The sequence below is a fragment of the Sander lucioperca genome, chromosome 13 (assembly GCF_008315115.2).
Source record: "Sander lucioperca isolate FBNREF2018 chromosome 13, SLUC_FBN_1.2, whole genome shotgun sequence".
NCBI classification, from domain to species: domain Eukaryota; kingdom Metazoa; phylum Chordata; class Actinopteri; order Perciformes; family Percidae; genus Sander; species Sander lucioperca.
The window spans coordinates 30997861-31025798 of record NC_050185.1 but is presented as its reverse complement, the minus strand read 5'-3'; the positions used below and the strand labels follow the sequence as shown (position 1 = coordinate 31025798).

Sequence of the window (27938 nt, the reverse complement as noted above, 5' to 3'; positions counted from 1 at the left end):
GGTCTGATGAAAAGAGGTGGTCTCAGTCTGGATCAAATTGAACCATGGTCCGGTTCATTTCTCGTATGAAAGCATTTTTTGGGATGTTTCAGACATTCGGACCAATTACAGGAAGTTCTGGCAGGCCATCGTCATGTTATAAAAGTAGCTTAGCTCCTTTAAGAAATAGCTCAGTGCGTCGAGAGAGAGAGAGAGAGAGAGAGAGAGAGAGTGTGTATACGGTAAATGCGCTGAAAGCAGGCAGCTGTTGGCAAAAGGAGAAAATATCAGTACATTTGTCAAGTGGAAGTAATGAACAGTGTAGCTTTCAGTTTGTCTCTGAATAAATGATGCAGCTCCTCAAGACCCAAGTAACGTTCCCGTGTCTTGCTTTTCAACTTCTTGGTAAAGTGAAGTGGTTAGCCCAGTTGGAGAAAACTAAAATAATTTCCTGAGAGGACAAGAGAGAGAGAGAATACAAGACGACTGGAGAGCCCGTCTGCAAACCAATCAATGTCAAGCATAGGGAGATGCAGTTCACAAGATGATGGCAGAACGTAGGTATGTCATGTATACTGTAGTTCTTCAGTCTGCTTGCATCATTTCAATGTGAAACCAAAATTAACTGGATCAAAATATATACAATGTAACAAAAATGCGAACCTAGGGTCGGACTTTCAGTTGTGAAAAGGACCTAAATCCCTGATCTGACTGAAAATGTGTGATGAGGGGAAGTGGACTTCTGAATCACATCAGTCTGATCTATGCCATCAGCTTCCCCGAATCTATGGCTGACTGACTCAGAGGATAGTTTGTACCATCACCTACCACAAAACATGGAGAATTGTATGCAAAAGCGTTTAAGCCATTTAAATGGTAAAATAATCTACATACATGCTGTTTCAGGTTTTAAAAGGAGGGCACTGTAAATGTACGGGTTACGACTACGGAAATGAGGGTTACGACTGCAAGAACGATCTCAGATCTCAGACTCAAAGAATAGAATAAGTTAGATGAGAATAAGAGTTGTATCACATTATTTTAGGCCTTTCCTTTGTTGCATTATTAAGAATGAGAAGTCAAGCTTGATTCAGTCAGAGATTCAGCTATGTCCTACTTTAAATGCAAGCTGTGCATCAGTGCCCTCTCATTACAGGGCATGTGAGGTGAATACTTGCATTAGAAAATCCCATTGGCTTCCAAGTATAGATCTTACAGAGCTACTTCCACCTGGTCTCAGGGATGGCAACAAGCTCATATGAATCCCTCTTTGATTAAAACGAGAGTTCTCTAAACAATATCGAATGATGCCATTTCGATATGCCAAACGTGTCTCTCTCTGCATTTGCATGAGACCGTGAGCTCACAGATCTTAAAGAACAAATATTTGCAGTGCAGGTGTTGCAGTCATTTGATAAAGGGTTGCAAACATAAATCTCTCTCCAGTATGTCAAGAGGAGTGGGCTGCAAAATGTCTGGCATAGATCACATTTTGGAGAGCAAGTTTTACATAGTTGCAGAAATCCTTATGACTCAGTTTATTGAGGTGTACCACATACGCCCATGTTTGAGGGATTTTAAATGGAGTCTGGGAACTCTGTCATGTTCTGTATCTTTTTTGTTTGTGTTTGGCTTCTTCCAAAATTCCCCCACCTCTCTTCCCTTTTAGTTTATTGCAAAAATGCTCCATGACATTCATACTAAATGGAATAGCATACATCTAAGATTGAAATTGTCTCACATCTGAAGAATTCATTAACTCCTCCATATTTCCTGAGGGGAGTTAAGGAGGAACCTGTCTATCTAATTTCGTAAGAGATGGAAAAATGAGACTTCTTTGGGAAAATGGTTTTGCCGTTGGAAAGCTTTGAGAGGGTAACATTAGGTGGCAGGTGTATAGAGTCAAGTAGAGAAGAATGAACTTTATTGTCCCAGAGGGGAAATTTGTCTTGGGCACACGGTGCTACAGTCTGTTAATTCACATAAAAAAACATCAGAGACATTTGACTATACATTTGGTGTTTGACAACAAGGGCAGCTTAAAAAAGAACTTGTAGGAATCAAATTGCAAAAGTGCTAAGTGCTTGTGTATTTATTGCACATTGCTCTATTGCGAGATTTAGAGTTCCGCAGATTGGCGGAGGCTGGAACAAACGATAGCTTCAAACTCAGGTCTTTGTCCTCATTGCCCATGTCTTGACATTTTTTTTCAGGCCATGGAGATTCACAATCAGTAGCACTCAATCAAATTAAAATACTGTACACAGCAGAGACAAGTGAAGCTCAGATACAAAATAGTTCATCTGCATCTCTTTTTGCTGTTCAGTAAATCCCCAGACAGTTTCTTTCTAAGCGTATACGCTGGCAATGTATGCTTCCCAGTGTGGCCCTACACAGTGCTGTCTGCCCCTGCATAGTGTGTGTGTGCTTGCTCCGACATGACTTGCATGTTAAGCACCAACAGCTGACTGTTGTAGCCTCCTTGTAATGGAGCTAGTCACCACCGGCTGCTAGGATCCAATTAGGCATGCAAACCTGATCCAAGACAGGAATGGAGCTGCCCCGAATTTCAGGTTTTCCCCAGCGGAACCGAGTACTTCTTGTGTGTTCGCTTTACAAACTCCCTTAAAAGAAGTAATGATGGACATGTGGCCTGTATAAATATTTGTGCTGTTACATAACACATTGAATTAAGGACCGTGCGGTTAAGATGCTAAAAAGCCTATTTACAGAAGCAGGCTGTAAAGTCCACAAATCTCAGTGCTTTTGGTCATTATAATTAAAACCTTGCAGGCATATTGTATTTGCTTCAAAGTGTGGAGGGATTATCAGTAAATTAATACACCATTGCTAATATTGCTTCTGAGCTCACCATAGCTTTGAATGTGCTCTCGCATCAAACTTCTTACTAACTTTGTCAAATTAAATTTCAATAATCCGTCTACTGGCAAGCTATTAAGTAGGCAAACATAGGGTATAGTGTGTGTTTGTGTGTCCATGTATGGATGTATATGTGAGTTAATTAATGCTTTCAGTTTCCATGAGCTCTTATAAATGATTTTATCTGTCGTATATTAAAGGATAATATCAGTGCAATTTTATTTTGATCCTGTTGCCCTAAATGCTTATGAAAAGAGTGTTTAAACGTTTTAATAGACAAAATGGTGAAAGAGGGAAAAATAAATGAATTGGTTGCGGTTTCATTTTATTTTGATCTCTCATATTAATTAAAAACTTTGGTGATTTTATTATTATAAGGCAGTTACCGGTTCAAATGTTCTCTTTTTGTGTTGCTTTAAGTTTGGGGGAAATAAAGTACCTGAGAGGATTTGGACCCATGACCCCAGTATTTCTAAAATCCTGCTTATGGCCCTGCTCAGTAATACATTCATAAATAGCATATTTTGTTTGCCATGTTTTTTTTGTATTTACTGTTGCAAATTAGTTTTTAAAAGTAATAGTTTATAAGGATATATTATTGAACAAACAATACCTGTGAGGAGGAATGCTGCTAACCACTGTGGGATACCATCTTCCATGTGGAAGGCAGTGAAATAACTTCTGGTGTCTTGGGTTGCTGTGGCCTCGAATTGGCTCTGCGGATGGTTTTAGGGGAAACCCTGTCTTTTTTTTTTCTTCCAAAGAAAAAAGAACAGGTTCCACTAGGTTTGGTGCTGGACACTGTCATCACTGATAATAGAGTTGTGTTTCCAAAAACTGTAAGCACGAGGGCTAATGGCACAAATAAGTCTACATGGAGAGAACGGCAGATTGTAGTTTTATGTGTCAGAGTCAAAGCTGCTGTGTGGACAGAAATATTTTCAGGGAATGAGTTAAAGTTCAATGTGTGAACCAGATAATCACAATGTTCCTGGGGTTTCTACAGTGTGGCTGTATTGAGCTACTGTGTCCAAGTTAGCTAGTTAGCAAGACTGTGTGTGTGTGTGTGTGTGTGTGTGGGACAGTGTAAGCTGTTTCAGTGACTGTCTTTTGCATACTATATGGATGACTGGCGTTAACAAAGTATTGTTTCTACTGAAATATTTAAGTTTCAATCTCCAACATTAGTACACAGCTAGGCTTAAGCCCACTCCTCAAATCTGTGGGAGCCAGTTTACACTGTGTTCACATGTGCCAAATGCCTTTGTTTTTATGTAGGCCTACGCTCTCTGTTTCACTCACTTCATCCACATTGGTGTACAGATAATATTGTAACAGGATTTTCCAACTATTTCTGCTTTTTAAACTAACATTGTTGCTGCAGAGAACATACTTTTTAACACAAATGTTTTTACTTCAATGAGTAATGCGAGTATATTAAAGTCACTGAAGTACTAATGGAGACAGATTCTCTTTCTACGACAGTTAATACCCCTGGGCTAAGACTAGCCATACCTGTATATTACTAACTGCTAAGCTTACTTATACTAACCTTCCAGCATAATGAATGGCAGGATCCATGAAGTGCTTTTTTTAAAAGCTTTGATTCCCAGTACCGTGCTGGTGGTTATCTATTACTGTAATTGTGAGTTTGGTGAATGGTCCCAACTGGTCCTGTTAAATAATCCACTCACAGTCACTCAAGTCTATCCCTCTATCGTTGTTTTTAAGTCTTTTGGAGTCTTTAGAGAGGACTGAAAGTGAGGTGCAGGCTTAGTGGAAAGATATTAGATTGGAGTCATGAGTGAACACACCATGGCACAGATAGCTTCATCCTTTATCCAAGCTCTCTCCTCACTGTGCCAAACACTACTTTCAATCCCTTCTGTTAACCTACACCTCCTTCACCCAAATCTCCTTTGCTTCTGGGCTTCTTAGTTTACCGTTTTATTCTTTTTATTAAGATTCAGTCTTTCTTAATTCCAGCGCTTTGATGAAAAGGATATGACTGATATTTAGATTTTTTTTTTGTACATTTACAACATAATGCATATAATTTACATTACTGCTGACTATTTTCTAAAGCATCAATACACGTCTATCCAAATTTCAAGTCACAAAGTCACACAACTCTCAAAGGAAATGCACATTACAGTAGAAACAGATACAATACAATATTATAATTATTACAAAATATGTCAGTTATAGGATTATTCTCTATTTTATGCACTTTTGTCAAAACTTATTTTACAGAACACCAAATGTTACAGTAAATCCAGAGTTCTCCTTTTGGATAGCCCAAACCAATTTCTATATTTGTCTACAGTTGACAACAAGAGTCACTTTATGACTTTGTCACAGTGAAAGGATTTAGGTTTTAAGAAGTTGTTAAACCCAAATTGAATCCATATGAATGTGACCATCATTACATAATTACCTTGTATAAAGAGAATGTTTTTGACAAGAGAGTTAGTGAAACAGAAATGGAACGAGCAGAAAGGCAACCCATCCAAAAACCAGAAACATCCTTGTTCAGTTGAAGATTATTATTTTTGGGGCTTTTTTTCCCCTTTTGAACAAAGATTTTTAAGAACAAGTGTTGTTGTAGATGAGATGTTATGTTAATTAAATCTGGTGTTTTCTACACCTTGATTTCACTACTCACAGTATGCTCTCAGCAGAGACTCAAAGTCACACTGTAGCGCAATGCCTGAAACTCTCAACACCCACTTCATCCTGGAGATACTGCACAAGTGGCCATTTAGAGACATACACAGAGAAAATGGCTCTGGGAATAGCTATCTTTCCCACACCTCCTGAACTTCTTTTTGTTGTTAGTGTTGCAGATATGATCAGTTGATTTTTGGCCAGTTGTCCTCCTCTTAGGACGCATGGCGAGGGTCTGCAGCATGGTATCTGTGATCTTACTAGATGAGGGAAGGACATGGATATGTTGTTTTCTTTGTATCTACCTCCAGCCTGTAAAAGCAAACATACTGTGGGTAGTGGTTTTCAATGCCTCTAGAGCCTGTATAGCCTGGAACTAAGACCAGGTCAAATGTGGCAGAGGCAGGGTTTTTACAGCAAATCCGTATTTGTACAACTTTTTGACTACGCAATAAGGAAGATATTATTTTCACCTTGAATAGTTTAAGGAAATCAATATTTAAGACTGTCCTTGACCCGGTAAATTACAGCATTTGTTAACGTCCAAATGCTTAAGTGCAAAATGAGTAGGATTTGTCAGTTGTAGTTTGTAAACACAACATTCAAAGTTGGCCCCTCTTCATTGGCTTAACAAGATTCATGGTGTTCCCCAGCAGGTGAAAGCCAACCCCAGATTCACTCTCGTTTTGGAACAAGCTTTGTTAGCTTAGCGTTTCGCCTCGCTATATTTGCATTTTTGTAGCTTCCTCTTGGATGCATACTTACGATCTGGCCCCTGGTCGTTATGTTTTTATAGAGGCTGACAACCAAACACATCCTCGAACACAGCAATGTAAGAATATACAGGCAGAGGGCAGGGACTCTGCAGATACAGACACCGCCACACACTTCTAGTGGGTCATAGGTGATGATATAGAGGGATTATTTCTGTATTTCTATATGTTGTTTTTTTTAGAAAAAATCCTACTCATCTCGCATTCAACTTATGCTCACGTTTTCCTGGCAACCTGTCATAGCTGTGTCTTCTCTCAGTAGCAAAAGTGGTGAAGTAGTGTGACGCTATACCATCACAAACAATTGCATTGTTGAACAATTTGAACAATGCAATGCTGACATGGTTGCATACTTTATGTGTACATACAGAATAAAAAGGTAAATCCACTGCTGACACTGGAAGGTCTCCCTTGAGAGCTTCCAATGTGCCCAACATAAACACAACTAAACACGACAACGCTTTAAACGCTTCTAAACCCAAAGCTAATTGTGTACATGTATGCCGCTGTAAAGGCTTTATACACCAGGTCCAGCTTCACAGAATAATGGTGATGGCTATTTACATCATTATGAAGTGTGCAGAAAAAACAAAAACAAAGGCCACCACGTCTCATTGTGCCGGGATGATAGTTGGCTACTTGTCTTTAAATAGCGAGTCCTTGCAAAACATTCCCATGATTCTCCTGGTGAGAATTGGGCTGAGACTGACTCACTCATTTGTGTGAAGTGGCGACACACTGAAGCCTCAGCGGGATCTCTCTGCTAAGCTCCGGATCCCAATTCAGTGGTGATTCTGCTTCGCGGTCTGTGCTTCACTTCCATGCTGCACATCTCTGAAGAGAGTCTTAAATTAAACCGTGTCACATTAAAAAATCATGACAGGGCATGTGACTCCTGTCATTCTGGTGCACACGTGCAAATGATGAATCCCGGATTAAGCCTATTGGAAATTATTAGACATTTTAAGACTTGTTCAATAAATATGTAAGAGTTTGACTTGTTAGCACCCAGGAAGGAACAAACACCAGATGTTTCACAGGACTTTTTCCTAAATCTCATCTGTGTCACTGTAACTTTAGCTGATGCTGAGAGATGAAGTGCATTAGAGACTGAGAAAAAAAGAATATTTTCTGATTTACAGCATTATGCCTTTTAAATTCTCTGCCAGGAGAAGCAGGGATGGGGTAAACGAGTACGCGAGCACCCTGGAACGGCTCAGTCAGGTGGCTTATATAAACACTCAGTGAAACAATAAATCTTTAGGTAGTCTTACTAATATACTGAAGATTGCTGCTGAGGACTGAAGATCATCTTACCCTAAACTAATAACAAATGCATAACATTTGAAATACCTCATTCTTCTTTCAGTCTTGAGAACTTAATTATTGTTGGTAGTCAGATCTACGCAGTCGCGATCCTTCTGCACTGCGCCTTCTTCTTTTCCAGTTAAATGCTGTCATGAGGGGCCGACAGCATGTTTAGACTTGCTTTGGCTTCGTCAGGTGTCAGAGCGTTGATTGTCACAGGGTCACAGGAACAAGATTCATTAACAGCGCTGCTTCTTCTGAGTGAATCACAAGTCCATGGAGTCATCTCTGGCACTGCAGAGGCAAAACGTACTATTATAAGATTAAAAAAAAAGAACAGAAAAGAGAAACTGGAATTAAAAATCCAACTTTACAGCATAACCATGTTCAACAATACAGGTTGCAGCTCACTCCATTCGTCTAGACAGGAATGTTATGTATTATTGCTGTGTATTTAATGCCTCTGAATGTCTCTAGCTGCATTTAACACCGTTTCCCACAAGTCCAAGGCAGCCATGGGTTAACCATCACCACCTTGTCAGACACAGGCCACTCTAATGAGAGTTATGAGAACTGACTACGAGGACTGATCACCATAGACATTTTTAGACAGCAGAGATTAGAGTTAAAAGTTGGAAAGACGGCATTAAAAGAAAGTGTGGGTGAATATCAGGAAAGGTGAGAAACAGTTACAATGACATATATGTGCACCACTGTAGCTCTTTTGTATGTTAACAATTAAAATGCTTAGTTAAAATCTTATGACTGCTCTAGATGCTTATCCAGAGAATATGGATCGCCATCTTTCACTTTTTAAGAAATACAGGTGAAAAAAACAGAGATCAGATAGGGTGGCAGAGGATAGTGGACATAGTGACAACACTTTATATTTGCGTCGTGTTTTTAATGGTTCCATTATGAAATAGCCTAAATACAATAAAAAAAAATAGCAGTGTGCTCAATACATCATATTTTTGAGAGCTTGTTCCATGCTTGCTAGTTGTGAGTGTCCTGGGTACTAAGACTGCCAACAATAGTCATATAATCAGTTGACCATAGCCAAGGGCGTAGCGGACACGGGGTATGGGGGCGACATGTCCCCCGCACTTTATAGGAACATGTCTGAGCTGATTTGAACGCACCATAAGTAAGGCGAGTTTGCACATTACTCAGGTTGCTCACCACCCGCTCACACACACAAACACAACCAACCACACACACACACACACACACACACACACACACACACACACACACACACACACACACACATATATTTACAGCATCCCCTCCCACAAAATACTACCAACGTCCCTGTGAGTAATATATTCAAATGTGAAAAAATTAATTATATTACAATATTGATGACTTTAGTAGGTCTACCACATACTTGGTTCATTGGCTCCACCTCCATGTGGCCAGTTAAAATGTTAGCAAGTCTCCCATTGGGCAAGATGCGGCAGTAAAACAGTATGATAACGGTTTATGGAAATGTCAGTGTTTTCATCAATCATAAATAAAATGTAGGCTACTTGGATTTCGTGATTTGGAGAGACAAATGGGAGAGGATCTTTCAATAAAAAATCACTCTCCTGTCTGTCCCCCTCACTTCTTAAATTACAGATATGCCCCTGATTATAGCCAAGCAAAACAGAGTACACAAAACAGTTCCCCCTTTCTCAGATAGTAAAAAAAGGCCACTTAAAATATGAAAAATGTTAAACTGATTGCACAGTTAGCAATGCCTTCTATGTACAATATATCCTTAACAAGGGAGCCTGCTAACAACCAGACAGTTCAACAATGTCCTTGTACAAAATCTAGACTCATGATGACCCATCTGCACATGGAAATGTTGCACTCTACTGAGCAAAGAAATTGCATCCCAGAGTTTTATTCATAGAGGGTACGCTGGCAAAATGGTTGCTCTTTTGAGCAGGCAAAGCAATTGGATTTTGAGCTTTGCCTTATTGTGCTTTGCCCCAGTGTCACCATTCCTCTCCCTGCAACCAGAGACTAATGGAGGTTTTGTTCTATCTTCTTTTCTTTATACAGCTGCCATCCAAGTGCAAATCATTCCAACACAAGGAGAGATCAGCGTAGGAGAGTCCAAGTTTTTCCTCTGCGAAGGTAAGAATGATCTCAGACATATCGCATTTAACACAGCTTGATGCAAATGTCACCTCGTATACCAATACTGGCATTATTAATTTAGATTATGTGATAAAACTGATACAAGTCAGTTTAAACAATGAGACTGGTGTACTTGTGAATATACTATGATTAAAAAGCATTAAAGAGATTCAAGGCAAAAGACAAGATGAAAAAAAAATGATGAATTGATTTAGCAGTCTTTTCTGAGGAGGTAGTGTGAGGCTGAGATCACAGTAAGGTAATGAAAAGGTGGGAGAGAGACGCAGTCTGAAGAGATAATGAGAGATAGGTCTTAGACTGCCTGTGTTTTCACTGTTGAATGTACATGGGCAGTTGTCAGCTTGTCTGAGACCGGTGGCATTTGCATTAGGTGGGTCAGTTGTCTGACATTATAGAACATTCCTTACATGAATAAAATCATGCCTCGGGGAGGGAGGGGGGGGGGGTCATTGTTATTATCAAACTCTGATTGTGGAGCCTATACAGGTACATCAACAGTTCTATTCACCCAAAATACTAATCAAAATAGTGTCTAGCCATGCAGGTAGTTGTGGTTTTAACCACCACTAAAAGTATGAAAATATGTTTTCTTTGCTTGGGTGAAGTGACCCTTTTAAAAAGGAAATTGCTGTATACTGAAACTCTCATACAGAACTTTATGTGAGAATGAAGCATAAAAAACTATGCTCATTATGTTTGTGCAGGTGAAATGTGAATCCTTGAAGGTAGTGATTTTTCTTTTATGCTCTATGAAAGAACGTAGCTTCAGCTCGAACTCCAATCCTCCCATTCAAAAGGATGTCAAAGTGCATTTAGGACACTTTCTGTTCCTTAAGAGATGAGATCGCAGTATGTTTCAGGGAAACAAGAAATGTCTCAGTTCGCACTTGCATTTTTTTTTTTTTTTTTTTTTTAATGAATGATCGTTATATAATAATAATAATAATAATAATATTATAATATTTAGCCTGATCTTAAAAAGACTCTAACTTTAGGGTTATGGGTTTTGATTTAAAGATGTTTCCAAGCCATTTTCTATTTTTGTTTCATCTTTCATTCTAAGTCTGGTTAGCATGTGAAACCTGTTAAAGTAGTTTCACATCCATGATGTAATACATTAGGGATGTAACTGAATAGGCTACATTATTCTATAATGTAGAGATAATGCACTCTGAACACATGCGAAATCCGTCTAAATTGTAATCAAATAACGTTGGAGGTTCAAATCCAAATATCTAACAAAGCATGAGGCATAGCTAAGTTAAATCAAAATTACAAAAAAACTACAAAACCAGATTTCAATTTTTTCAATAACGAACCTGTTATTATATTGTGGTTATCATTTATGTGGCAGCTGTGGTGAAGAATTCTTGCTTCCTTGACTTACTCTCATTTCATTTTCTGTGTTTTAGTGGTGGGAGATGCCAAAGACATAGACTGGTATGCCCCCAGTGGGGAGAAGATCCTCCCCAATATGCCAGACATCTCTGTGAACCGTGCCGATGAAACCACGTCGACTCTTACCATATACCACGCCAATGTGGACACTGCCGGTATCTACAAGTGTGTGGCGAAGAGCGGTGACAAGGAGGCCCAAGCCACAGTCCAAGTGAAGATCTTCCGTAAGTGTCATTTTTCAAATTTCATTTTAGGCCTTTATTATACAGGACAGCTAAAGATGTGAAAGGGGAGAGAGAGGGGCAATGGCATGCAGCAAAGGGCCACAGGTCGGAATCGAACCTGTGGCCTCTGTGTCAAGGACTGAGCCTTAAGACATGCGGCACACGCTTAACCAGGTGACAATCCAGGCGCCCCACGTCTCATGTTTTCAACACTAATTTGCATTAATACAGAAAGAAATATATTGCCTTCTGTATTATGTGTTTTTAATTTACACATTTTTTTTAGCATTATTTTAATAAGACCATTGGCATTGGAGAGACAGGAAACTCTCTCTGTGCAGTACAAGAACATAGCAATTACTGCTAACCTTACTCTGTCTCCTAGAAAGTATGTTTGTATTTTACTAATTGATTTTGACAATGTTCAAATGGAAATGTATTTGGTACCTGGATTATGTTCACTGGCAATATTTTTTTCCAGTCAACATAATCCAGGCAGCAATTCGTTTCTGGCAAAAACATTTAATACAATATAAATGTCATTTATTTTATGACTTTTTTTTTTTTTTTTTTTTATGAAGTTTTGAGCTTAATCTCTTATGTAAGCCTTCACCTACTGTATGTTGACCCTAACTCTTAAAGGGACAGTTCACCCCAAAATCAAAAATACATATTTTTCCTCTTACATGTAATGCTATTTATCAATCTAGAACACGGGTCTTCAATGTTTTTTAGGCCAGGGACCCCTCAGCTGAAATAGAGACCGAGTAGTGACCCCCCCCTACTGCATACGGATATTGTATACAATTGAGTTGCATATTAAACTGGGCCAAATAGATGAAAATAAATGGTTATTAATTATACATCATGTTTTAACATTAAACATACCATACATGTACCTTCATGGTTGAATGCACTTAGTGGAAGTCACTTTTGGATAAAAGCGTCATGTGGAAGGCACAGTTGATCCATAAGCTTAACTGTATGGCTACCATAGTGGCTACCTTACCTATAGTAAGTAGTAACCTATATAATAATCCAAGTCCATTGAAATGACTGAGGGTGCTGTGCTTTTCCACACAGTCCTGTTGTCTGAACGCGGACTGTGTGTCTTTGAACTGTCTTTACCTTGACTGCCTTCCCACACCATCTGTGAATACAAAAAAAGTAAACCAACAAACCATTTATTACAGAAGCAGAAGCTAAACCATATGGTGCCTCGATGCACTGCTAATCAACTGTAAGATTTTCTTTGAGCAATCTAAATATGACACATGAGAGTTTTCACCTTTCGTAGTGTCAGCCGGAATGTTAAACTATTTATAAATGTGTTTAATGTATGTTTGTCACATCTCTCTACAGAAAAGATCACTTTCGCGAGTGCTCCCAGCCCACAGGAGTTCAATGAAGGCGATGATGCTGACATAGTCTGCAATGTGGTCAGTTCACCACCACCCACCATCATTTGGAAGCATAAGGGCTCCAAGATCCAGGTTGCCAAAGATGGTGAGCCAGTCCAAATGCAAATGTCTCAATGCGTGAGCTACTTTCTCACCTCCAACCTGCCATCCCATCTCATCCCCCCTGACTCCCTGTCCAGTCACCTTACAGTACCTTCCTGCCATCACCGTCAACAGCCAATTCATTCTTTCCAATCAATTTGCCACATTCTTCCTCATCTTCTTCTCCTGCTGCCCATCATTTTCAGCGGGGACGTTTTAGACCTCATTGATGATGCATGAACGTGGAAATTGTATTGTCCGGCCCATCATGAAGTGGTTGGTATTGTCACTAGAAAAGATGTTTGAGGGCAGATTGGACTTTCCGGTCCCCAAATGGAGGGAGAACTACTCTGGAGACAGAAATAATCTGAGACACTGTATAAAATGTCTGTACAAAAAGGGAAAAGTGGAAGGGTAAGATAAAAACTAACAATGTAATTTATGTCTGCCACTGCTGTCGAAAACAATAAAATAAAAAATCCATGTGGTCTATGGTTATAAATTGAGGAATTTATCATGTGTACACAAGGAAAGGATTTGGTCCACCTTTTACTTATCTTCTGTTTAATCATTTAGGATTACTCTGCCCTCATCACCTCTCTCTCTGTCTCTCTCTCTCTCTCTCTCTCTCTCTCTCTCTCTCTCTCTGTCTCTCTCTCTCCTTCACTTCGTTCCATCCCCCTTCCCTCCCCTTCTCCTCCCTCCTCCTTCTTTCTGTCTCTATTGATGAAACTCATTTTTGACCAATAGGTTTTCCACATTGATAGAGAACCACCCTCCTACTCCACTTATTTGTGTAACTGTAACACAATATAGGTGTGCAAGCTCCTGCTAACAACGACCCTGATGAAGACTCATGTCGGTGGCAACGCATTGGTCATTTTGAATACATGTTGCCATGTAAAATGAAGGCATTTTAATTTTCCACAAACCCTACAGTGTGCATTGGATTGCAATTTATGTATTTTGATACCATATTCCACCCATGCAAAAAAGCTTTTTACAAAATGGAATATATGCTCATCTAGGCCTACCAAGTTATGGACGTTAGCTAGTTCAAGTTTAAAAATACATTATTCTAAACAATTGTTACTTAGCCAGTAAAAAGCTTTGAAGCTACAGAGTGTGACACAGAACTACGGTATCTAGCTCTGATGTGGAGAAACTATGAGGGTTTCAAACATACTGAACACAAACCACAGTAGAAGCACTGTAAATGGTGCTGCAAGAGAGGATTGAGAAGTTTATATGGACATTCTAATACATTTTTAATTATTTTGCTTTTGTGACTCTAGGTCAACATTGGAAACCATTGCAACTGTTGTTAATATAAGCTGACTATAGTTGCTCTCCTTCAGGAAAGATGTACATGCACAGTTTTTGTGAATGACTTCATCTGGCAAATTCAGGCAGCAGGGGACATTGACAATATTGATCCAGAGCAGCTCTCTACCTCAGAGAGTTCAGCTAAAATTCCAATTTGCTGTGTAAGGGCGGAGGTGGAGATGATTTTGTTTTACACTTGGACTGGGCCTATTTTAACCTTACAGTGACCCCCTCCATTGGTCACCGCTGGAGAGCCTGCAGTCACCACAGTGTTGTGCTCAGCCCGCCTGTATTCTTGGAGTCTGGTCAAGGAATGTGTTTTTCACTGAAAAAACCACTAATTGTAACCAACACTGAAAACTGAAAACTGCTTATGTAATTTTCCTCACAGCAATGGACCTAATCATATGCTGCGTGTTGCATTGTTAAACCTCCCATCAGAACGTTGTCATTGTAATATCTGTCTGTTTGTATAATTTTACACAAATTAAGAGCTGGTTGATAAAATGTAAAGCTTACTTTTCTGTTTAAATACCACACTAAGCCCTCAAAAAGTTGAAAGTTTGACTTAAAATATTTTGACATTACTTTTTCACTTACGCTGAGTTTCACTTCATTCATGGAGGATTTATTTACCTGCGCATGCAGACAGGAAGCAAAAAAAAAAACAATATTGTGGCAATCACTGGTGGAATATATGTTCAGATTTTTTACATAAGTTGAGATCATAACACCATAATGTTCAAATACTGTACTACACTACAAGTGTACAAAATTTGACTAAAGCAAAAATATTAGCAGCTTAATGTACCAGTATAAGGAAGTACTCATAATGCAGAATGTGCCCTTATTATTACTCATGCTTACCATAATGTATCAAAGAAGCAATTGAAATGCAAACATGTAAATATTGTGGCTGTTGGAGGTGAAGCTAATTTTAACTACTTTATATATTGGTTAGTTTAATCTATAACAATGTATCATTGTATAAGCGGATTCTGTATTTGACATGCAAAATGCAAAGTAAACTATAGCTGTCAAATATATGTAGTGGGGTAAAGAGAACAGTATTTGAAAAGTAACATCAAATTTAAATACCTAGGTAAACTACAATTGCCTTAGGTACTATTCTATTTAGGTACAGTAAATGTACAAAGTACTTAGTTACCCTTGATGAAAGCTCCAGTATAGTGACAATAGCTGAGATGGAGTTGTTTGTGCAATAAAGTGCACAAATCTCAAAAGTGATGAAAAGAAAATGTTAACTATCCCACTCAACATCCCTTCTAGCACCTACTCCATTACATGCATGAAGTGATTTTATAGCACAAAGGCTTTCTTCAGTTTACATGGAGGGCTTCTCTATAAAATAGCTGGAGAAATCCTGTACCCTCTCACGGGCATGGAAATTGAACTGGTGGCATTGGATTCCTGTAGAGGAGCTCCCAATCCCCAAAGAAGGAACTTGGCCTCTGAAAGCAACGCTAAACAAGCACACCCCAAATAGCCATAATTTTTGATCCAGTGAGTTAAAGTATACACTGGCCAGTAACAAATTTTGGATAAGTGCTTTAGTTTTCTGAAATGGAACATATAAAAAACAAACAACAAAAATGACTCTGCACTTAAGGCTCTTAAATCAGATGTGGTCAGAGCCCTGGATTTTAATGATGTGCTAGAAGCATTTCCCCAGAAACGTGTGAGAAACACCTGGTTTCAGTTAAGACATCTCACTCTATATTGTGTGTTTATGGCTGGTTTAATTAGAGGTGCAACAGTTTGTCAGCTCTGTGATCGGTGTAAAACACTGCTGAAATACTTCTGGTGTAGTCAGGGTGGCATGCATGGCTTTCTGTGTTCTTCTAACCACTTGCTTGATTACCAGGGTTAATTGGCATTTTTAAATCTGATGCCAACTTTCTGTCTGAGCATTTAAGTTAGTCAGTTTTAAAATGGAACTCTTGAAACTTTACTTGAATTTATGTACACGGTCAGATTTTCAAAATTCAAGGAAATAGTCATACTTTATTTCACACTTCAGTTGGGCACTTGTTGGCTTTTTTCTCTCATCTGATTTCTTAGAAAGTATTAAACTATTGCATACACACATGGCGTTCCATTTAGTTTTTTTGTGATCCAGTGCCAAGAAGTATTTTTTTAGTAACTAGAACTGGCTTCGATGAGGGGAAATACATAATTTCCATGGAGATCAAGTACTGAACATCTTTCAAAATGCTACAAACTAATACTAAAGCAGACAAAAAAGCATTTAGAAAGTGCATCATATATTTATTCTTAATCCATACAGGTCATGTTTTTAGATGTAAATTTATTGTTTAGTTGTGTGAGTATAATCAAAATAATCTTGAATACCATATATGATAAATTACTGTTCTGTTTGCCTTTGCTGTCTTAGTGCGATATAAGATCATGGACAATGGCCACCTGCAGATCCGCGGCATCAAGAAGATAGATGAGGGCATGTACAACTGTGAGGCTCGTGTCATGGCCAGGGGAGAAATTGACTTCAAGATGATCAAGGTTGTTGTTAATGGTAAGTACAGAATCTCTTTCCCCGTTCTGCTCTCTGGCTGCCCTGTTGCTCAAAAAGGAGTTGTTGCTCGACATAGTGATGATGACCCTGAAAACCCTGGAAACAATGGTGCCAGTTGGTCAGTTGATCTGTCTGCCTGTGCAACTCTTTAGTACAGAGCAAGATATTCAAAACAGCTACAGGCAAGATGGTTGTGGAATTTGGTATGGATATTCATGCTCCCCAGATGATGATTCCTACCCCCTTTAGCAACAACAGAAGCTAAAATATCTGCTTGTACATATCAAATCTAATTGGCAACATGAACGCTTTCCATCTTGGGGAAAATTGAAGGCTTTGCATAGCACAACCTTTGTGTCAAAATGTCAATTATGCTAACATTTTATTTTATTTACATATAATTAGGCAGATTGACCTGCTAATTGCTCCCCACATTTTCTGCAGGAAATCGATGAAGTTCCTGCAGGTGGCGCTTTTTTTCTTTGTTCTTTGTCAACTAATCAGTACAAATAATGTTTGACACCAGTATTAGACACTGGGCCCTATCTTACACCCGGCGCAGCGCAAAGCCCAACGCAAGTGTCTTTGCTAATTTAAGACCGACGCAGTTGTCAGTTTCCCGTCCAGCGCCCACGTCGTTTAAATAGCAAATGCACCTGCGCCCATCTCTGCGCCCATGGGCGTGCTGGTCTTACAGGGAGGTGTGTTCAGGTGCATTCTTGGCGTATTGCTATCTTGAGGCAGCGGAAAGTGATCGCGCCATTGACCAACAAAAACTAGCAATGCACCAAGGTACAAACACCCCTGGCTTTTAAAGAGAATGGGAGATGACACTCTGATTGGTTTATTGCATGTAACGCCCAAAACACACTTATGAATTAATGAAGACACTAAGTACAACCCTTTTAACCATGCGCCTGGCGCACAAACCCTTTTTACCGCCGTTAAACTAGCAAAAGTGGATTCATACACGCCCTAAACGCACCTGCACCAGGCGCTTCACACCGTGCGCTTAGATTGTTATATTAGGGCCTTGTGTGTGTAAAGTTTTTCATTAACTGGCAACAATCCCTACTGTCCTACTGTGTATCAATCATGATAGGCTGTACCAAAACAGAGATGTCACAAATTATTAGTTTGAACTATATATCTAGATGGAGCCTCTTTAGAATACCTCCTCAGAATTTGTATACACTTGGTGCATGTACTCATTACTTTTCTATTTTTATCATCTCTTTTTCAGTGCTTCCCACCATCCGTGCGAGGTTGTCTGAGGTCAACGCTACAGCGGACATTGGCAGCTCTGCTTTGTTGGCCTGTGATGCAGACGGCTTCCCTGAACCCACCGTCACCTGGGCACAGTACGTCTCCACCGCTGTCATTGGTTTTGACAAGTCGGATTAAGGCTAGATCGGAGCTGTCACAGAAATCCATCCATCCCAATCTCTGTTGTTGTTTTTTTCACCTCTTTTTCTTGACCTCAAAGGGAAACATGAAGTAAAGCAAAAATGAGACAAAGAATTAATTACAAAAAGATAGTGTCACCTCACCAAAAACATCAAGGCAGTACAATAGGTGTCTTTCTTTTTTCTCAGAGGTAATCTGCCTTACAGGTAAACACAGCCTGATAAGATAAAGTTGTGTGAAGACGATGTACTGTAGAGCAAGATAAGACAATCAATGTACCAATCCTGGTTATTGTAAAAACACTGTAAGGTCATTTGCATAGGTCCATATGGGTTTCATTAATGTTAGGGATTGTGTGAAAAGCTATAACTCTTATATAACTATTCTTCAAGGAGTGGCAGAATTATATTATCTTAGCTTTGTGCATGAACAATGTTGCCTGAATCAAAAGAAGAATAGAATTTTTTTTTTAAAGTAACAAGGCTCCAATTATAAAATATCATGTGGCTCTAAAGAGGTTCTGATCAAGGGCAAGCAAGCGGTGGTTGGATATTGTGTCCTCTCATAAAGGACGGTCTTCCTAAAGCTTCATTCCTTAGCATTTAGAACTGATACTTCTAGGTCACTTCAGTTAGTTACAAACCTTCCTAATCAAATAATACCTTAGGTGTTTTATCTTTTGCGCAGGAAGGGTATTAGCTTGATCAATGACACTTCTATAAGGGTGAGACTTGTGTTCTTCAGTGTCAGGATGAACTCTATAGCCCGTTTCACAACTGGATCAGACAGATGTAATAATGAGGTGGACAGTTTTCCGGGGCTGTTGTCAGGCTATCTCTTCCCTCTGTCTCCAGCCGCCGGATGCATGTCTTTTCACCGATGTCCGTTTCCTTCCGCTTTCTTTGTGTTGGAATTTTAAACTCCGGTGGATTTATGAGGACTATGGTTAACTGCTCCTCAGATCTCTGCAGGGTAAATCCAGACAGCTAGCTAGACTATCTGTCCAATTTGAGTTTTCTCTCGCAGCAAAACAAGTTCCTTCCCGAGGCTATTTTGCAGCAGCTCAGTGCCCAGCTCAGTGCCGAGCTTAGTGCCACCCAGCACGTTTTTCTCCCATCCCGGAATGCTATGTGGACTAGCCAGACCTCCTCCCCAGTGCTGTGGAGGATGGTCTGGCAAAGCGAGACTACCATTCTATAGAATAGAATGCCTGTATTGTCATTGCACATTGTACAACGGAGTTTGCTGTGCAGCTCCACAAATGCACGCACGCTCACATACGCGCACCTGCTATCCAGATAAATAATAATTTGAAGAAAAAAAAAGAAAGAATATCAGGAGCTAGTATTTCTTCATTGTGCTAAATGCTATTACATTTGGTTGAGTGCTGAAAGACTAGCCTGGTCCTTCCTTGTATTAAATCATACTCACTAAAATATATGCAAATCAAGCTGTGCTCTAAAGAAGTCCTCTGAAAGGGGACTTTAACACCAAATTACATGTCTTAGGTTTAGCACTTATTCAGCTGGGCTGGTAGTTTTTGTGCCCCGTTCTAAATCAAGCCTTCTGATCAAGTCTGAGATAAAACATTATGTAAACGTTCTTGTTTGCTGGTTATTCTGCCTCCTTCTCGCTGCCTTTCAGGCCAAACTGTTGATGCCCTCATTGAAAAGGATTGCATAGGCACAACACATTAGAGTGATTGATGATGATGTTGTAAAGTGTTGGAAAATATACATATGGATTTGCATAGCCTTTCCTACAAATATATGATGTGATTTACATTTAAATGTGCACTGCAAAGTACACAAAGGCTTTGATGAGTATCAGCATACCATTTTGATCTAGAGTGGTTATATAGCAGGCACATACGCACCAACTGTTTGTTAGTTTAAACTTGGCTGAGCCCTAACATAGGTGTTAGAAGGTTGAGATTTAAGCTACTAAAAATGTGTACTGTATGTAGCAAATAAGAGATGGAACTGAATAGAACACCAAATACAATATAAACAGACTTTCTACAAAAAGTAATAATTATAAAAAAAAAAAAACTATATACATTAAGCTTAGAGCACCTAGAAGTGGGGATTAAAAATGGGCAGCGTATTTGTGTTTATTGGGTTTCAATGCAAGAGCAATTGGATCTGAAACTCATGACGCGGCAGCAGCGTCTCTGTTTACAGAGACGTTTACATTCTGATTGGATACGGGTGTTTCTTCAGATCTGATTCACATATTAGTGGGGACTATAAGACATTCCATAAATGTGAGTGGAACAACTAGAGTTGTGGTATGATAATGGGCTCTGAATATTAAATCAGCTGATCTGAGACCTTAAGAATCACTTATCAAATAGATTAAGGTTTAACTTAATATTTAATGACTGAAACTCACACATTCAAATTATATCTGTAATAAGCTTTTGTTGGCAGAGAAACTCTTCAATTTTTAATGGCAGTCTAATTCATCTTCACAACTGTAAATACAACCTAAAACTGAGATGAGCAGGATAACATATGAAATGTTGATTATCTGACACAGTCAAATAGCAAACAGCACATGTTTTCTTTCCACATCATCTTTAGTGTAACCAGTTCTTTGTAGGCAATTAGTAATGACACGCCTAGTAATGGATTAACCATTAGCTGGTATAACATATCTCAAGTAGCTTTATCCAGTATGAATAAATGAATATCGATCAGCTCTCAATACAACGGTGGTCCTGAAGTGCAAACCACGGCAGCAAATCCCACAATGCAACAGCAAATCCCACAACGCAACAGCATTTCGCCACATCACGACAGCATTTCACCACAACACGACAGCAAATCCCACAACACGACAGCATTTCGCCCCAACACGACAGCATTAGTAAGACTGAAATGGAATGGGTAGGTACATATTGGACACTGATCCTCGTCCTGATTGGTTGCACTGTGTGTAATTTACAAATGGGTCCATGTACGTCTTGTCAGTTAATTTTTTCATTTGAACCAAGAAACGATCAAACAGAAATAGCATACAATTTTTTTTTTTCAATTCAAACAAACGTTTTTGAAATCAGAAACCAAAAAACGGAAATACGGCTCTGCATTTTTATTTATTCGTTTTTAGAATTGACTTTTTTTTTTTTTTTTTTAACACCACTATTTCTGTTTGATCGTTTCTGGGCTCAAATGAAAAAAACAACAAAAAAACAAAACAGACACGGATCCATTTGTAAATTACAGACTTGACAGAGTGCAATCAATCAGAACGAGGATCAGTGTCCATTATAAATGACAGACAGTGCAACCAATCAGGACAAGGATCAGTGTCCAATATGTACCTACCCATTCCGTTTTAGTCTTACTAATGCTATCGCGTTGTGGGATTTGCTGTTGCGTTGTGGGATTTGCTGCCACTGTAGACACTTCAGGGCCACCATACAATTCTGACAGGTACACATTTGTTTCTCTTCATACAACTGTTTGCTCGATTTACTTTCATATTCACAGTGCATCATTTACCGGTGTCACGCAGCAGCCGCACCACCACTGTGCAGAGGAATCTTTGAATAAAGCTTTTTTTGCATGTGAGTGAACGAGACTATTGAACACCCTGATGCTGCTCACAGCTGTCTTCCTTGCAACAAGGCTGGAGGGTGACGTGAGTGTTGAGGGAGATGCAGTTCCTGGCCAGAACAGAGTTGAGATAGACATTGAGGGTGTAGGGAGAACGGATGGGCGAGGCAGTGAAAAAACAGAGGGGTACAGCTCTGTTTGTTATTTGTAATTCACTGTCTGCCTGCAAAATGCGTCAGGAAGGCTGCTACACCAGGGCAGGCATACAAACAGAATTCTTACCAAAGATTCTAACTGAAAAAAGTCATAAATCATCATCAAATTGGTGCAGGACCTTCTTAAAATCAGAGATAAAGGCTAAATGAGAGCTGAGGCAAACAAAAGCTGTGGATTTGTTGCGAGATGTTCTCAGAGGCATACAGCACAGGAGCTTTTTTTTTTTACTCTGCCAGCCTTGGTTGTATACCAGCTGCTTTTTTCCTGAGATAAAACCCCGAACAGATCATTGTCAGTGAGTTAAGAAAGTTATTAGTAGGGCCCTAAGTTGTGTAAGCAAACACTTGTGATGTGATCCCTGCCATGTCTTTTTTTTTTTCCTTTTTCCCTCTGCTGCAGTAACAACATTGTCCTTGAAACGGGTGATAAGTACAGCCTGAACGAGGATGGTTCAGAATTGGTAATAAAAGATGTCAAGAAAGTGGATGAAGGAGATTACACTTGCATCGCCAAGAACAAGGCAGGAGAGAAAGCCGAGGAAGTCAGCCTGAACGTGTTCGGTAAGAGAATAACTCCATTCGCTTACGATAGCATAGAGAACACTGTGGCTCTTTTTCTGTCTCTGGCCTTTTCTTTTGTACTTATTCACATGTGCTGTGCACTTATCTACAGCTTTTCCAGAGGCTGGGTGCAGAGTTATACTGCATGAAGCATACAGTTTAAATAAAAGCATGCCCTATTGAAAACTAATTAAGCCACCCCTTAGGACATCGAAATATATCACACTAGAGTTTCTCTTCATGAGGATATGTGCTTCAGCCTCATGTAAGCATGTGCTTACAACTTTATTATAGGTCATTGGGGTATGAAACCACAACCTTGAATGAAGCCTGTCTATATACTTGACAGTAATGCTAACAATATGATCTAAAACCAAAAATGTTAATTTCCTACATATGATTCAGCTATTTAAAAATGTGTTCAACAATGAATCAAATGATTATGTACTATGTGCAAGATGTTACCCATGGTGATGAAAACCACAGCGAATGATTAGCCTATTCTCTGCTGAGCTTATTGTTTTGGTTTTACACAAACTCCACTACCATCAACCCTGTTACATCCTGGTTGTACACTACCTGCCCAGCACCAAGCAACATACATTGTTGTTCAGCAACCAGCTTTTAAAGTAGGTCAAACATAGCAGCTAAAGAGCTAACTATTTTTACCAGCTATTTTTTTCCACACGAGTTGGTAGAAACCAGAAGTGAGCTCAAAAGAGAACAAATTCAAATTACATTCGTCAATTGGCCAGATCAACAATTGTTTGCTAACACGTTTGCCATTTTTGTCTTGTTTTCTAGTGCAACCCAAGATTACCTACCTGAATAACCAGACTGTGTCAGAGTTTGACGAACAAGTCACCCTGACCTGTGAGGCCTTGGGAGACCCCACACCCACCATCTCCTGGAGTTTTGAAAACAGGGTATTCACTGAAGGAGAGCAGGTACTCATTTATTTATTTATTTTTCGCAAAGTTGGACAGTGCACTTATTCAAACTTACACAGGATTTTTTCGATCCAGATCCAGATTGACAACCTCTCTCTGCATCATTAAATAACAACTAAAGTCCCTCAAACATACCTTTGCGAATAGAGGCACACTGGATATGTATACTGTATTGCAGTATTGGCACACTTCAAAAAGGAAAAAAATATATATACATCATTCAAGGAATTTCAAATTTGTTTTTGATGTCTCACAGAACTCCACATAATGTATTTATAAACTTTTTCTGTCCATGATAGTGTTTTTGGCGCAGACTCTGCGGACCCTTTTGACCAGTCATATGTATGTGGACTCCTTAAGGAATTGCTGTTATTTGACCAACCTCTAGTACATTGTCATTTATTTCAGAAAACTCTAATCCGTCCCAGAGTTAACACGTCCACCAATATTCACATGGATGCATGTTTAGTCTTGAAATGACTTTAGTATGCTTTTATTGAGTAATCTTTTATTGAGCCCTCTTAGATCAGTCATAGCCAGTTGGCCAATCAGCTGAAACTGCTTCCAGTGCTTCATACACTCTAAAGGCCTTTTGAATCCTGCACTGCCACCTGAATGTCCATTATGTACAGTAAAGTTTGGATTTTACCATCTCTCTAAACTTTTGGTAGGACTTCTCCAATACTGCTGGAATTGCATCACTGATTCTGTATATTCACATCATAAATGTCAGAGGTAGAGTGTAGAGATTGCCATAAAACCCAATTTCCAGGCAGTGCCATGGCATGATATTCACCAGCTGTGTTAATATAACACTCTACCTCGCTCCCTAGTATTCGCTAGCGTTTCAAAGTGACATTTTTGGGAAATTCATGTAAAAAGTGCTCATTTAAAGGATGAGAGTTTGAGAAAGTGAAAATGATTTCAGTAAATTAGATTAATTATTGCTATGTTGAAAGCCAGAAGCCCTGAGTCTCCCTCTATCTCAAAATCAGATTGTTTTGAGCTCAGTTATGCTTCTCTGGCAAACTGCTGTGATAATCCACTTTGCAAATGAGTGGGCACTTTTCAGAGTAAAGAAGCCAGATAAGGGTTATGGGTTTTTGTCATGCTTTGGTGTATTTTCTTTTCCTGTCCTTCAGGAGCACTGGGGATAACGCTGAATTTAAGCTTTGGCTATAGAACATGGTAAAAGGCTTCTTAAGACGTATGAGCTATGATTACCATCCTTACAGTGGTCACAGCTGTTGGCAGTCGCCAGACTTGAGAAAGAATCGCATCCCAGGTCTATTGTTATGCTCTTATCAGCTCATTAAAATGGTATAATTTTTAAAAATCCATCTTAACGGTCTTTTCTGACAACATGCATCATGTGAGCAGTAGACGGATTAGTCACTTCAGAGGGGTAATTTTCTGCTGTGAATGCAGTAAACAGTATTACGATAATTACCTTTCTGCCTCTAGCAGGTTTGTGGAGTCAGGAAGAACACCTCATACGTTGGTTGGTGCTTCAGCTTGCTTTGGATACTGCAAAAATAATAATACATCTTAATATTCTGGTTGAAATGGAAGTTAGGCTCTGTGTACTTCCCTTGCAAAGCTTCCCATCCTTTGTGTTATGGACTGGTAGCCTACTTGCCCTTGGGACATTTGCTACTGGGTTGCAGGAAAACTATATGATTTGACCAAAAAATCTAAATAATTTTGATAAGAATACTTTAGAAGCAGTTTTACAGCATTACACTTGAATACAGTGTGGGTCAGTCATGCCCAAAATATTGACTAAAGTAGGCCATTGTAGGTAAGGGAACCAGTATGTCATCTCTCGAATCCTGTGAAGCCGCTACCACACGGGTTGCTGAGAAGTCTGTATGTGTTCTTCATGGAATTAGTTTTGGTTTTATGCTTGACCACACTCTCTCTTGTGTGTTCTCTTTTGTGTTCTCTTGCGTGCTGTCTTGCAACAAAGTTGTCAATATAAAAGTGGTTAGCGGTAACTCCCTGCCTTACATTATCAAACTCAACTGTTGTGTGACTGTTAGAAATGATGTATGCATGTAACAATAGGTGTACTATTCTTGGAGATGCACACAGGAAATGCAGTGAAACCACCAGTGCTGTTATGTCCCAAAGGACACAACAGGACTCAGTTGCACAGTATTTGAGCCTTACTGGCCTACTTTACATCACTGATCTGTCCAGTGTGATTAATTATGTAACATCAAATACATTGCTGTGAGATACAGTTCTACCTTTGTATAACAGCATCAAACTAAAAAGAACACAGTTAAGGGCCAGGTTCTGTAGTATCGTTGCTAGTCGTACTGTTAGAATCAATACGGATGAATCTGCCTGGTGTTCTGTATTTCTCTTATTGTCAACGAAGCCCATGAAAAAACCAAAATCAATAATGTGTTAAGTGTTAACAGATGGGTTTTGTATTTACAGCAGCAGGACAACGTACAGTATGTTGAACCGACTCAAAACAAACGGTGCTTGTGGTGATAAAGGAACATGTGTTTAGTTGTTGGATAACAATGGAGGTCAATGGCAAAGATAAATAAGCTACAGTATACCATGCTCTGGCTGCACAGGAAATACTTGTTAAGGTTCAAACGGAATGCAAAGCAAGTATTAGACATATAGTAAAGGTAATGGAAGGGTGGGCAGATGCATCTGCACAAGACTAAAATATTTCAACTTGAGTGAAAGGATCCTATTCTGAGGCTTTACGACTGACACTCCACACAAACACGGTTGCAGCTAAAATAGTTACTCTTGATACATGTGGCTTAATTTTAGTCTGTATACACCTGTAGTAGGATTAATTCATTTATCTGACTAATGTAAAAAAATAATAATAGATAATCGCTAAAGCCTTATCCTGTAAACAAGGGCAATCTGTGGATCATCGATCCAAAAAAATGACACATTTGGACCAGCCAGTGTAAATCCATTTCTAGTGTAAAGTCATAATCAGTAATTACCAAAATTGGACTAGACAGATTGGGTAGTCAATTTTAAAAATGTTGGAACACTGTAGCAATTCTTTATCCCTAAGATTTTTTTAAATGTGTGTTTTTTTTCAAGTAAGCTACCATGTTTAACAGTCCCCCTGCTGTCCACCCATGTGCCTGGGAGCTCATAAGACGTTTCCCGTAGTAATGGTTTTGTGTCACAATCTGTGTTGCTGCTTTGTCGAAAATGTTTTGTTTCTCCTTGGCTTTACTGTAGGGATTAAACATAATGGAAGTAATTCAGTTTTACTTTAACTCCTTCCACCATCTGCTACTACCAGAGCCTCTGACAAGTTTAGCTCCTTTAGCTTTTAGACTCATTTTGGGGCCAACAGTGCCCTTTTTGTGTTCCACGCCAAGAACTAATTATGCAGATTCCCACCTAATTCTGTGGAATAGAATAGTAGCAGTGGTATTAAGTCATTTATCAACTAGGACAGTGAAATTCCAAAAACACCAATCATATTACTCTATACACTGGCCTCCGTTTACCATTTTATTTACTGGGTTGACCCAGTAAATAAGCCAGATGTTTCATCAAACGAGCCTTCATTAAAGGCTCAGAAGAGATTCCATGAATTCAATCCAGACGCCTCCCAGTATCATGAATGGCTTTCCATTTTCTGTCTTCATTGCAGTCAAGCCAAGACTTTTAAAAGTTTGCCCAAGGGAGTGATATATCTCAATTTGGCACATTTACACCATAACAAGCCTTGAAGACTACTTTGCTCAGCAAAACATACTTGGATTACTTGTTTCGAATTAACAATAACATATGAAAGCATATGAAAGAGCAAAAGCATTTCAACTTTAAGCTGCATTAGTCATTAAAGCACATTAGTCACTGTGATATTATAGTATTATATTGGATAGATGGAATCAGGGATTTCCAACCTGAGAAGGCATTGCTTTTACCTGGCTGTGCAATGCATCATATACCAGCCTTGTGGAGCTGGATTGTGCCAAAAGTTGAAATGCATGCAAAAAGTGTTTCTGCTGGTGGCATGTCTCGACCTTGGTTTCATGCCATGAAAAAAGAAAACATAAAGGCATTTCCATGATAAACGTTTCACAGAATTACAAAGAATCACATGAGAGTGTCAGAAGTGTGCTGAAGGTATCTTGGCTACATTAGATTCAATCTCAGATTAAGCATACCGGTATGCTTTTGATGGCTTTCCTTCTAGCGCTAAACTTTCCATTTGTAGACTTACCATTGGGAAGGTTCTACAAATATTATCATCAGATCATCAGAAGAGAATCTGTGAATTTGAGATTGCCAAGGTGTCCCTAGTTTTTCCTATTACCTGTGCCATTTATCACTGCCATTGAGTGGAAGCATTCACACAGCACAGTGCATTCATGGCTGTTTTGCAAGTTACTGAAACTTATCTTCCACAAAACCGGACTTGCCCGTCGCCACTCAGTCATAGCAGAATATCTTCTTCTATTCACCACCT

The 27938-nt window shown here is 39.2% G+C and overlaps 1 protein-coding gene across 27 annotated transcripts in view; it reads left to right on the top strand.

Annotated features, from left to right (window-relative positions):
* Nucleotides 1-27938, top strand: part of ncam1a (neural cell adhesion molecule 1a) — a 272622-nt gene that overhangs the window by 176965 nt on the left and 67719 nt on the right. For all 27 annotated transcript variants that reach the window (XM_031308262.2, XM_031308261.2, XM_031308259.2 and 24 more), the window contains exons 2-8: nt 9663-9737; nt 11174-11383; nt 12746-12889; nt 16628-16765; nt 18009-18126; nt 22351-22511; nt 23316-23458. In XM_031308262.2, the coding sequence (XP_031164122.1) occupies nt 9663-9737; nt 11174-11383; nt 12746-12889; nt 16628-16765; nt 18009-18126; nt 22351-22511; nt 23316-23458 (989 nt within the window). The remainder of the gene's footprint in view (nt 1-9662; nt 9738-11173; nt 11384-12745; nt 12890-16627; nt 16766-18008; nt 18127-22350; nt 22512-23315; nt 23459-27938) is intronic.